Source organism: Paralichthys olivaceus, chromosome 15, assembly GCF_024713975.1.
Source record: "Paralichthys olivaceus isolate ysfri-2021 chromosome 15, ASM2471397v2, whole genome shotgun sequence".
In the NCBI taxonomy this organism is placed as follows: domain Eukaryota; kingdom Metazoa; phylum Chordata; class Actinopteri; order Pleuronectiformes; family Paralichthyidae; genus Paralichthys; species Paralichthys olivaceus.
Genome location: NC_091107.1, coordinates 20,092,419 through 20,105,760, shown reverse-complemented (window position 1 = coordinate 20,105,760; position 13,342 = coordinate 20,092,419). Strand labels below are relative to the sequence as shown.

The window sequence follows — 13,342 nt, the reverse complement described above, 5'->3', positions numbered from 1 at the left end:
ATGCAAGGGTACATGCTAAGAAAAACAGAGGTAAAAAGAATGTGAATACTGGAGACTTCAGATTGACCAGGTAGCCTGAAGCATGACTCCAAATGAATGCTAAGGAGACATGACACATCTTATCAGTGTTTTCCACTGCCCCCTAAAATGATTATGACAGGTTTAACAGCACTTTGAAAAGCACTTTGAGTGGTCATTACTCACAGCAAGGCTCTATATAAATACAGACTGTTTACCATAATGTGAGCAAGCACATGGCAAATAGTGCTGCACACATCAAAACAATGCAGCAATGTAGAAAACACCATGTTGGAGATCTCTTAAGTTATTTTGAGAGGTGTAAAAATAATTTTGGGTTCATTATGAAACTATGGGACAGATGGCGGACCTCCACAGTTTAGATAATTAATGGGAAATGCTGTCATTAGGCCTGTGTTTAAAAGTAAATGAACATGGAAAATAAGGGTTTTATCTGCAGCTGCATGTGAGACACTTGCGGATGTTTTTCCCCACCCAGGTGAGCAGTGAGTTCGAGGCTGCCCCAGATGTGTTCTTCTACCGCATCCCCAACCTGAGCAGGAACCGGCAGTACAGCATCTGGGTGGTGGCCGTCACCGCTGCAGGCCGTGGAAACGCCAGTGAAATCATCACTGTCAAACCCATGGCTGAGGGTAGGTGAAGTTTGCTAGACTCTACCGAGTTTATTTGAGAGTTTACAATGTCTAAGGTTTTACCAGGACTGCACGGTGCAAAAGTTCAAACGCTAACAGGATCTCTTGATAGTGATTACCCTGTGTGACCCCATTCTCCTCAACTCACTGCACCCATGTGGATGGCTGAAAAAGTAGAGTGGCAGGGGAGCATGAGCTGAATGTAAATAACTAGTTGTTTGGCCCTGTCAGCATTATCATGCTTGGTGAGAGCTGATAAGCTGATTGCATATGCTGATAGGTCCCATAGTGTCTGGAGTGAGGACCCACAGTTCCTGGGACATGCACACCCTGTCTGAGGTCTAGGTGATGAATGCTCTCTCCTCTCTGCTCCACGGCTCTGAGAGAGAGAGAAACAGCATCGCACTCTGTCCCCAGAGTCTGTGACGTTAGGGGCTTAGAGAGGACAACAAATGTGAAAAGCTGAAAAACTCAGTCTGTAATCATTTAGAAAACTACAACATTTTTATTTGCTGACGCATCTCCTGAGAGGCCTGATGAAGCATGCGTGTGCTTTTGTAGCTCCGGCTCGGATTCTGACCTTCAACAGGACCGTGACGACCCCCTGGATGAGGGACATAGTGCTGCCTTGTAAAGCAGTAGGTGATCCATCCCCAACCATCAAGTGGCTGAAGGAGATGTGAGTATCTATCAGCCTTAAAGCTACGAAGTAATAGATGATTCACTGCAAATTCAACTTAACTGAATACATGCGTACATCTTCTGCGTCATTTCAATTAGTCTCTCTTCAAAAACGTGCAGCTTATTCTAATTACATCTATTTTTCAGCAATGGTACCCCAGCACCTGTTGTGATTGACAGTCGACGCAGCGTCCACGGTAACGGCAGCCTTGTTATTCGCACAGTGAAAGCCGAGGATTCTGGGAACTACACTTGCGTGGCCAGTAACAGCTTTGGGTCGGACAAGATCGTCCTCAACCTGCAGGTTCAAGGTGAGAAACAAGTGTGGACAAGTGGCACATCTGTGACTGTTTAAAGATGGACGACACGACGGCTCCCCAAAAATCGATGTCTAAGTGTCTCTGCCTCCTCCATGTTAGCAGATGGGACATGGACTAAAGTAAAAACTCAAAGTAAACGTCAAATACATTTTAGGTAGTTCTTATCACTCTGATGGTTGCCGAATGTAAATTCTTTCAGTACATTTTGTTTTGGTTACTTATTTCAATCTGAGACTGACTGGCAATCGGTCATCCGCCTGTAACGTGGGACCTCGCCCGAACCGATTGCTACTGCGCAGTCTCTGGATACAAAGTCCTTACCAGAAGGTGGCAGTGTTCTTATCTAGGATATTTCTGACTCATTTCTGGATAGTGGAAGAAAGTGGAGGAAGTGCACCTGTGGATTGGTTCATTAATACATCTTGTAAACCTTTTTTGGAGGCAAATGAAACTCTGTGTATGATCCGATTATTGTACATTGTTTTTTCGACACTGATCTTGGTAACCATAATCAAAGTAATTTTAGAACTTTGCATGTTTTCTTTCCTTTAGTTCCACCTGACCAGCCTCGTCTCACTGTGACCAAGACAACGACCACCTCTATAACACTCTCCTGGATCCCAGGAGACAACGGAGGCAGCTCCATACGAGGTCAGACTCTCACTACTATGTATTTTCTTCACCTTTTTCTTTGTTTTTGTTCTTTTTTTCATTCCATGTCAATCTGACTTCATCCTTCCACCTGTGCTCTTCTTCAGGCTACATTCTGCAGTACTCGGAGGATAACAGTGAGCAGTGGGGTAACTTTGCCATCAGTCCCAGTGAACGCTCCTATCGGCTGGAGAACCTGAAGTGTGGCACCTGGTACAAGTTTACCCTCACTGCCCAGAATGCAGTGGGGCCAGGGCGCATCAGTGAGATCATTGAAGCAAAGACTCATGGGAAAGGTATGGGGTTTTTTTTTAATTGCAGGGTAGAGAACTGAAATTGTGTGTGACTGTGGTAAAGGTTTTTCCAATGATGTGCAAAACACAGAGGATTTATTTCAGTTTGTAGTATTTTGTGCGTCAAACACCCATTAGGTAACTCTAAAATATAGGCTCTGACACACATTCTTAGTGTCAATCCTTGGATTCACTTAAGCTTTTGTCCATGATTTGCAGTTTTTTAATTTTTCAAGGACGCATTCCTCCTGACTTCACACACTGAGGCCTTGTTTCCCTCTACAGAACCTCAGTACTCTAAAGAACAGGAGCTCTTCACAAGCATCAACGCCACCCGGGTCAAGATAAACCTGAATGGCTGGAATAACGGTGGGTGCCCCATCACCTCGTTCACCCTGGAGTATCGGTCCGTAGACGCTCCCACGTGGACCACAGCACAGCGCACCTCCCTCACAAAGAGCTACATCCTGTACGACCTGCAGGAGGCCACCTGGTACGAGCTGCAGATGAAAGTCTACAACAGCGCCGGCTACGCTGAGAAGAGAGTCAAGTTTGCGACGCTCAGCTACGATGGCAGTAAGTTAATATTTCATGCTGACTTTAGTGGCTGTAGCTTAGTTCGCATGTCGCTGCGTATGACAACACCCTCACAATCCCTCTGAATGCAATCACAATAGATCATTTCATGATCTCTGTTGTAATAAAGGATAATGGCAAACCTGGGAGATCAGTGGTATTCTGCCACAACCACCTCTGAACTGAAGACCTGCCACTTTGTTCCCAGCCTCAGTGAAACACTGCAGCTGCTGAAGAGTAACATCAGGCTCTGCACGTCACTTTGAAGGATGGGTTCATTCTTGAGTACAGCTGGGTAGAATAGGAGCCAGGTATTACTTTCAGTTCAGCAAAAGGTCGATATTAGCAGATTGACGCTTCTTGTGGTGTTTTGAAATTCACACTTTAAAAGAGCAAGCTCAAAGTTCAGTTCTTAAACAATAAAACGAACTAGTTCATGTTGAATGTAGAATTTTGTACTAAGTTCACAGTAAAAAAATAAAATAAATTAGTTCACTGTAATATCTTCGTCTTTTTAACCTCTTGACGCTCAACAGGTTGCAGGTTGATATTACAGACAGTGAAAAGATCATTAAAATGAAACAAAGCTTGTTAATCCAGACATACTATACCTTGTCTAAAAGCCCATAACAACCATTTGCACCGAAACCAAACACAAAGCAACTAAATCTGCATGTGGATACAGATGATCACGCTACTTCATGCCAACAACAATGTGGCAATAGACGATGCCACCGGGTTCTCCCACACACAGCCAGAGACAAACATGTTGCTTTTCAGCATTTTATTTTTTTCTTTCACAGGTGCAAACATAAATTCAACCTAAACTCGCCAGCAGGCTTTACAGCTCAGCTCTCTGTCTCTGTTCATGTTGTCCCCATGTCACCTTCGTGTCTCTCGTGTGTCTCCTTCGTGTCTCTCTGTGTGTCTTTGTGTCTCCTTCATGTCTCTCGTGTGTGTCTGTGTCTGTGCATCTCCATGTCTCTGTGTCTTCTTCGTGTCTCTCGTGTGTCTCCATCTCTCTCTGTGTCTCCTTTGTGTCTCTCATGTGTGTCTGTGTCTCTGTGCGTCTCCATGTCTCTGTGTCTTCTTCGTGTCTCTCGTGTGTGCCTATGTCTCTGTGCATCTACGTGTCTCTGTGTCCCCTCCGTGTCTCTCGTGTGTCTTTGTGTCTCCCTCGGGTCTTTCGTGTGTGTCTGTGTCTCTGTGCGTCTCCATGTCTCTGTGTCTCTCGTGTGTGTTTGTGTGTATGTGTGTGTCTCTCCTCAGCTCAGCTGCTGTCTTCTGTATCCAGGAAGAGTTGATTGGCCAACTAGTCTCAGCTGCACCAATCTCCTCTCCCTGGTTCACCTGGAGGTTCTCTGAGCTCCAGACTCACAGATTCCTGTGGTTTTAGTCCTAAACTCTACAACTCTGCTTCTCTGTTTTAAGATAAAATGTGGCACAGATAATGTTCAGATGTCGTGCCATGGTTTACTCGAGGTTTCGTGCTACAACTGGTTTTCTTGGGGGACATTAAGTGTAAAACTTTGTATCAGGTGAAATAAAATAATATCTTTCATTTTATGGTGCTGTAAAACTTGAGCGTTGTTCAGTCCCCTGAGAGTGGTCGACGCTCATGTATTGAATACAGGTTTAAAAGGTTTAAAGCTGCAAACAACCGTTCTGTCATTCAGAAGTACCAGCATCTGTCATAAGAACATATGACTCCTGCACAGGTACCATCGCACCTCTGGTGAAGGCACCCAATGTGAGTGAGGACAACTCAGGCGGGGGCGAAGGTTTGAAGATGATGGTCACCATTTCCTGTGTGCTGGTGGGCATCGTTGTGATCTTCATCGGGCTGCTGGTGCTGAGGAGGAGGAGGAGGGAGCAGAGGCTCAAGAGGCTCCGAGGTGAGACGAGATGTTTTCCTCTGGTAGCTCACGTGACATATTTTAGCTGCTGTTATTGAATGTTTCACAAGGGAGGTGACATTTTCTCTTTGTTTTCCAGATGCTAAAAGTTTGGCTGAGATGCTCATGAGGTAAAGCTGTTCAACAATTTGACTGTTTTGCTTTATTGTCTCAGGATGAACACGTTAATCACACTTTTCTTTGTTTTGTCCTTCACAGTAAAAACACACGCCCCGCTGAGCCCATTAACAAACAGCAACAGACGCTCCGCATGCACATCGACATCCCCAGAGCCCAGCTGCTGATAGAGGAGAGAGACACCATGGAGACTGTTGGTACGCACACTGATGGTTTTCTGCTTCTGCCGAACAACAAGCAAGAAAACTTTTTCTATTCACACAGGAAATGAACTTGGTTATGGAATTCCTGAGGTTGTTTTCGTTTCTGTCCCACAGACGACAGGTCCACTGTGTTACTGACTGATAACGACTTCGGGGAGACCCAGAAACAGAAGTCGTCCACAGTCACTCACACTGTCCACTACCAGTCGCTGTCCCAGGCCACTGGTCCACTGGTAGACGTGTCCGATGCCAGACCAGGAACCAGTAAGTCCAGTACGGACTCCTTTTTTAACTTCATTACACATAAGTTGTGCGTACGGTTGTGTTTTGTTTCTGTTGTTGTCCGGTCATGCTCTGTTTCCCAGAACCTTTTGATTTTGTTACGTTTCTCTGGTGTGTCTCTTTATGCTTGTGCATGCTGCATGTTTTGATGACGGCACAGAACAAAGTGAAGTGAGCTAGTTCATGCTGCACACATGTTGCCTCACCGCTCCCCTGAAACCTCCGCTGTTGTTTACTGCCGCTGCTCTTCATGTAGCATTTCATTAGCTCCACCTCTACAGCATCTGCCTGCAGCTGTACTCCACGTTCCAGGAGGAGTCTCATCTTCACCTGCTGTGTTGAGCTTTGTGTTTTCTTATCTAATGAGCTCAGAGGATTCTTCTTACAAATAACAAATATATTTCCACATGAGATGACTAACTGAAGTATGGCCTTTAGCCTCCTTCCCTTCATGTAGACTAGTGCAGACCTGTCAAATGTAAAAGTGACCCGCAGTATTTGAGCCGTGGCGAGTAAAGACAAGCTGCTGGACTCATTCCAAAGTTCAGTGAAGCTCAACTCAAAGCACGCAGAACCCTGAACTGGAGAATCAGTGGTCGTGAAGGTGATGGTGTCACGATCGATCGTGATACGTTGAGGAGTTCCCAGCCGCCGCAGCTACAGAACGCTGGTCGCCTCTTTAGTCAAACTTATTAATATTGAACACATGCCAATTGTGAAGCAGATATGATGAACGGTTCTCGAGATAAGCATTCCACATACAGACGGACAGATCTCTGGAATTAGTAAATAGATCTATCATTTTAAATAAATAAGTAAGAAAGCATAGTGGGATATTCTAGAGGTTCATTTATTTTATATTCCACACATCCACAGCATGTCTGTTTATATTGATATTATATTTAAATGTCTGTCAGCTGTGAGTTGGTTATTAATAAAATCTAGTCTATTTGTGTCCAGAAGTGACGTTGCTGGTTTGGATCACTTGATGATGACAGTGGCTGTAGGGGCTTTGATGACCACTTCATTATCTTTGTTGAACTTTCCGTCCTCTTTGCGTTCAGACCCCACAGCCCGCCGCACAGCCAAAGCCGGCCCAGCTGCTCGCAACCGCTACGCCAGCCAATGGACGTTGAACCGACCACACCCCCCTGTCTCCTCCCACACCCTCAGCACTGACTGGAGGCTGCCCACACCCAGAGTCGCGGGCTCGGTCGACAAGGAGAGTGACAGCTACAGCGTCAGCCCATCTCAGGATACAGGTAAATGTTTAAATGTTAGTTGTTAAGCCGCAACACTTCTCTTCATCTCTAACAACAAACCAATATAAGCTGTCATACAACTTTAACATAGTCACATTCCAATAATTCTGTCGCTAACACTTGTCACTAATCCCTCCACTAACTCCGGCCCACGTGCAGACCGAGCGAGGAGCAGCATGGTGTCGACAGAAAGCGCCTCGTCCACCTATGAGGAGCTTGCCAGAGCTTACGAGCACGCGAAGATGGAGGAGCAGCTGCGGCACGCCAAATTCACCATCACCGAATGCTTCATCTCTGACACTTCCTCAGAGCAGATGACGGCAGGAACCAACGACTACACCGACAGCCTGACCTCCAGCACGCCGTCCGAATCAGGCATATGCCGTTTCACTGCTTCCCCGCCCAAGCCTCAGGACGTCAGCCGGGTCATGAACATGGCCGTGCCCAAGGCCCACAGACCGGGTGAGGCCACACTGTCCAAAGACCGCAGATCTGTCTGTCTGCCTGAAACCCAGCGGCATGCTAACTTTAATTACAACTGGCCTCATTATGAAGCTGACAACACTAATTACTAAACTCACTCTTTTAACAAAATGATGATTGTCTCGGTTAAGTTCTTTTACAGAGATAATGTGCAGCCATGAAATGAAAAACACAACCTGAGTTAAATGCAATTAGACATTCGGGACATAAGAAATTATCATTTCAAACCACAGAGTAAAAATTGATTAGGACAAGTATCGGTAAATAGAAGTCTAAGGTAGCAAACTCTGGCTGCTCTAAACTTTAAAGTTTGATTTCTTGTGCTACTTGTATGACTGAGACAGAAACTGTTTCCACTGTGGATGTGGGAGATCCAAAATCTTCTTTTCAGGATAGCACGTATTAAACCTCATCCATTGTGAAGCAAACATCATTTACACTGTGGTGATAAAGAGGTAATGTTCATTCCAACAGTAATGACTGCTGGAGGGATTCATGTTCTTTGACTTTTAAAAATGTGACAAATGTGCAGGATCTGCAGTTAACAAGTGTCAGTGCTGGTTTGTGTGAGCGTAACATGCTTAACTGTTGAAAGTCAAGCTTGACAGGATTAATATAAACTTCCTGCTGTGCAGTGAAATTACGCATTTTACGAAGGGAGTTTAATACTGAGTGGAAGTGTCAGAGGATGGAGGTCAGCGAGGACACGAGAAGATCATACTGAATAGACTCTGTTGGTTTATGGCTTATATAAGCTGATGAAGTTTTATTTCTTATGTTAAACTCTGTGCTCTGTATCGACCTGCAGGGGGCGAGTTGGTTCACCTTCCTCCGTACCTGCGCATGGACTTCCTGTTGAACCGAGGCATGTCCTGCTCGGGGTCGTCCAGGGGCACAGCTAGTGGGGAGAGAGCTGCCATGGGTCAGGCGTGTCTGGAGCCCCAGAAGAGTCGTTCGCTGAAGCGGCCTTCTCGTATGGCGCCCCCAACGCCCACAGAGGCCCCTCAGGCCAGCAGGGACCCAGTGGCCCAGTGGCAGCCTGGCTCTGCAGCCACGCTCCCCCACAGAGAGGGCTCGGAGCTGGCCCAGGCCGCCAAGCTCAGCACCTCCCAGGAGTCCCTGCTGGACTCGCGAGGACATCTCAAACAGAGCAGCAACCCCTACGCAAAGTCCTACACGCTGGTATAACAGCAGGGGCACCTGGGGCGGGACTGGAACTCACTCTTACACTGGACTTAACACTCAAGTGCAGTAAAATGACTTTCACCACGCAGTTCTGTATATATGTCCCCTCCCTCCAAGGGCGGGGTCACTTTTACTAATCTACTTTTATTTATTTTAGAACTTTATTATCTCGTTTGTAATTCTTTTTTTTTCTTTTTTTCTTTTTCTTTTTGTTTCACTTTCACAGAAAAAATTCACTCATCGGAAACGACTCCAAACGGAGCTTTGCCAAACTAATTGAGTAACGAGGGAGCGTTATTTATTCTTCATTCTTGTTAATTCTTTATAATTAATCAGTGATTATTAATTGTTAGTTGTCAGCTATTAATGATCATTAATTATTGATTACCAAATGATCTGTTCTCATCATTGCTAAGATGTTTTCATAAGAAGCCGGACATCTTTTGTTTCTGGAGTGGAAGATGACGATTTGGAGTCATGTTTTTTCCTATGGAATATCCTTCTCAAACACTGAATGAAACTTGGGAGAAATCTTGGAATGAAAGCAATTAACACCAGTCCAAACTTTTCAGCTGCTCTCCAATTGTTACTTTTTTTGAAGAAAAAAAAATCTATTTCCTATGGATGCATGGGGACTGACCAATTAAAAGACAATGAGGATTACGATCGTGGCTGGACAGCCCAGTCGAGCATTTTGTCACACTATGAAATGATCCAATGTGAAGATTTATTATTCTTATTACTATAAATATATATATAAAAAGAGAAATCACTTTTATTTGTGGATATTACAGGGAAGAATTGATTTGGTTAATAAAGTCCTTAGTCATGTTTGCACATATCTTGTTTTAATTAGGAAATGGAGTCTCTGTTGATCTTTCTCTGTGTCCCATTCTCTGATGGTGCAATATGAAAAAAGATATGAAAAGTATATGAAAAGAATTGCTCTATACTGTACTGTAATGATGAAAAATAACTATGTTGTGAGTATACTTACAGGGCCGGACACACTCCAGCTATGTATTCAGGTGTAGTTTACCACTGCTTGTTTGCCAGGGTGGTAAATGATGTTAGCTAGAACAGGGAGGGTTTAGAGAACTGATGGTTTGCACTTCACAACACCCCGACTCAAGTGTGTCCAGATAGATCCCCCTGCTCTCAGTGCACTAGGTAGAGTCTCCAAGGCTCTCACTGTCCTCAGTAGATTTACTGTTGCTGCATTGCAGTGATGCTCCTCTACAGGGAAAAAAAAAAAAAACGTGAGACAATCCAGCAGAATCCCCCCTTCAAACCAAACCTATAATGTCTATGGGAAATATCTAAAAAAAAAAAAAAGTGGATATACGTAAGAAGCTGTTTTTTGTTCCTGTCTGCCCTGGCCCATTTCTGTTCTTTCTGTTTCTTTGAGTTAGCCTGAAGGGAGAAGAGTTTGATCCAAAATGCTGTGAGGTCATTCTGTCAGTTTCTATGATTAGTTTCTATGATTAACTGTCTTCATTATGATTATACATTTTAACAAGGTAAAAAAACAATGTCACTTTTTATTTTTAACATGAGTGTTCACCATGGTGGCACTGGAATAAAGAGTAACTAACACAAAAGTTCAAATTTGATTAATAAAATGGCTGTTCCCCAAAGTGTCCTCCACGGCTTTGACATGAGTGACTGATGGTTGGTGTGGAGATGAGGCGGACGCACGGAGAGCGGGTCCAGGCTTCGCTCTCCGGCGGTCCGTTGGGTCGTGAGTGTCAACAGGAGGCCCTAAATAATCGCTGCAGTTTCATCCCGACAGCGTCATCGTCTTGAAGGCCTCAGAGAAGATGGTTTTCCAGCGTCGCTCAGTACAGTTTGTTCATCCTCTGTGGCTGTGTAGCTGTCGTGCCTGCAGGTGGCAGTGTTGTCCAGAGTTGTGTTGCTCACTAATCCATCGTCTTCCTTTAACTTTCATCTCTAACCCCACCTCCTGCTAAATTGCTTCCATGGTTTTAGATGACAACACAGAGGGTTTAGCAGAAGGCCACATTACTCAGCATGACAACTGTATCTGCCATCTCCCTCTGAAGTCCACAGCAAATTAAACATGGTGACAGAGATTTACTTCCCCCCCCCCCAACACTCGGTGGATAACGCTGACATAAATAAGGTTCAGGCTGAACCGGAGTCTTCCCTCAGAGAAGTTTGGGGGAACTGACTCTGAGAATCTACAGAGCTAAACATGGATCCATGTCTCAATGAGCAGTGTGGCTTCTTGAGCAGATTGCAGTAGACAGCTGCTATTGTTTCTAGATTTTGGGTATTAGTTTTTCACCCGCATATGTATTGACCTATAAATGATTGTAAAAATCTGGTACAGAAAAGCTTCCAGTCATCTTCTCTTTTCAATTTAAAAGACAAATGCAGTCCACTCATCAATGCACACCACATACACCACATACACAACAAATGCTGTGTTGATTTCCTGATTAATTTAGAAAAAAAAACACATGTTAGAAATATTCAAGCAGCAAGTGCGGTGTCATGTTTGTCCACAGTGGACGCAGTGGAGACACTTCTTTGTGGATCAATAGATAGAGCAGGTCATCCGCTATCCAAAAGGCCGGCGGTTCAATCCCGCATCCTCCATTTCGTGGGCCGAAGTGTCCTTGGGCAAGACACTGAGCCCCAAATTATCCCTGATGGCTGTGAGGGCAGAGTGATGTGTGAGTGAGTGTTGCACATAGATGCACTGTATGAATGTGTGTATGGTCAAACTACTGTAAAGAGCTAAGTGTATAAAGCTCTATATACTGAACATACAGACCATCATGTGGATGGTTTCACAAGACTGTTGTGTTAGTACTTTACTTCTAAATCTGATCTTGGACACTGATTTTTTAAAGCCTGCTTATTTAGCCACCCTACCCCCATCCTCTAAGAGCTATGTTTCCATGGTAACAATCAGGGACACCAAACGAGGAAAACCTGGCTCATCATCTGTCTCGCTCACAGTGTAGTGGAGTGAGTAAACTGGTTCCAGGTTCATAATGCAGCAAAATGTAAGTGGAGGAGCTCACAGGATGTGGACAGGATGTGGACAGGCAAGATGGACGACTTGTTCAAGAGTCAGAGCTGTAATAATCTAAACTGGACCATAGGGGACGTACATTTAATACTTTAAATGTCCTCAAATCAATCAAAATTTGCAAATGTGCAATACGCATGTAGTCTTCTGTAAAAACTGCATGAGGACACATTATTGTCTCTATTAGGATCTAACTGCAGTGATTACAATGATCTCAGGTGCATCGCAGTCATTATAGGATCGTGTAAGATTGTCCAGCAAATCTAAAATGTCAGTTTAATAATTTGATTTAAATATCCAGCCTCTTGTTTGAGAGACTTATTAACAGACAGATGATGTACAAATAGTGAATCCTTGAAAATCTGATCAACTGCACCCACTGCACACACAGTAGGCTACTCTAATCTTATGAAGCTTATTATTATTATTATTATTAATATATCTTCTCTCATGTCCTGCCTTGCTCTGTATGTGTTTGTCTGTGGACAGATTTTGTCCCAGTAAACTTCACAAACGTGCAAGATGTAGTCATGAAACGTCACAGATGTGAGGCAGAGATCAAAATGAAGACTTGAAGATTGGTACGTTTTGGTCTGATCAGTGACGGCTGAGTGTTCATGTGAATAAACACGGTGATTACATTGTATGTAAGCTAGTAAGTACAGGAGGTACCTTCCTCTATGAGTTAACAATGGTCTTTACCACACTGTCACATTCATTCATTCACAGTCCTGATGTCACCAAGTCTGACTTCTGATCTTGTCTGAACCAATCACTGAGTGAATTCCATTCTGAAATATCATTTCTTTTCTATGTGACCCACCTCCCCATCACCACTTTGACCTGTATGATGTCCAGGGACACATCTGAAATGGTTTTAATCAACCACCCGCTGCTGAGCCGGTCCTGACCTCATGGGGCTCCTCAATCTATTAACCTTGTGATCCATTTTCAAAGATAAAATGCTTTTTATGGCTCAGCTGAAAACATGATGGTTATTGTTTACATATTGCTCAGTACGACCAGCTAATAGATATTTGGAATATTCACTGTCAGTCCATCTCTTTCTATCTAGCATTATTGCAGAAACATTGATGGAAAGACTAGATAATCATGGTTTTATTTTAAAATGACGTGAGGAGTGTCATTGTGCCCGTATGCTGTTTATCCTGCAAAAATCTTTCCTGAACTACAGTTTAGAAACACAAAAGCCTGTTTTTGTTCATCAAATTGAATCATTCACTGTATTTCAGTATGCAGTTTAGTGTGGATTCTTTACTATGCACAAGATCACAGAACAGCTCAAGTAGCGTCTTTGTGACCAGATTGATGTTTTATGTCCTAATTGAAGTTGTAGCCCAACGATACACCAGGGGGGAGGTGAGGCCCTTGCATATTTTTCAGGGGCCCAGCAAACTTGTTTAGTGAGCGTTCAGGGCCGTCTGGCTCTGTTCCTTGTTGGACATTTCAACTACTCTTGTGTGCCCCCCTCCACAGAAGCCTGAAGCAGGTGCTCAGTTTGGGTCCATATTTCATGAAGGTGCTTCACATCGATGAGATTGATATTGATTTTCATCTCTAAAATTCTGTTGCTTCATTTTTTTCTATTCAGTCACTTCATACTGTTTTCTGTCTGACTCG

The 13,342-nt window shown here is 44.0% G+C and overlaps 1 protein-coding gene across 3 annotated transcripts in view; it reads left to right on the top strand.

The window, feature by feature from the left end:
- Window positions 1-10,282, top strand: part of dscama (Down syndrome cell adhesion molecule a) — an 85,577-nt gene extending 75,295 nt beyond the window's left edge. The window contains exons 21-33 of one of the 3 annotated variants that reach the window (XM_020086258.2): window positions 518-671; window positions 1,233-1,350; window positions 1,500-1,663; window positions 2,225-2,323; window positions 2,431-2,619; window positions 2,902-3,192; window positions 4,911-5,087; window positions 5,188-5,218; window positions 5,307-5,422; window positions 5,543-5,692; window positions 6,775-6,972; window positions 7,132-7,434; window positions 8,264-10,282. In XM_020086258.2, the coding sequence (XP_019941817.1) occupies window positions 518-671; window positions 1,233-1,350; window positions 1,500-1,663; window positions 2,225-2,323; window positions 2,431-2,619; window positions 2,902-3,192; window positions 4,911-5,087; window positions 5,188-5,218; window positions 5,307-5,422; window positions 5,543-5,692; window positions 6,775-6,972; window positions 7,132-7,434; window positions 8,264-8,643 (2,370 nt within the window). In that variant the 3' untranslated portion in view covers window positions 8,644-10,282. Of the gene's footprint in view, window positions 1-517; window positions 672-1,232; window positions 1,351-1,499; window positions 1,664-2,224; window positions 2,324-2,430; window positions 2,620-2,901; window positions 3,193-4,910; window positions 5,088-5,187; window positions 5,219-5,306; window positions 5,423-5,542; window positions 5,702-6,774; window positions 6,973-7,131; window positions 7,435-8,263 lie in introns of all 3 variants that reach the window. The other 2 variants (XM_069539860.1, XM_069539861.1) reach the window with 2 other exon arrangements.
- Window positions 10,283-13,342: the final 3,060 nt, after the last annotated feature.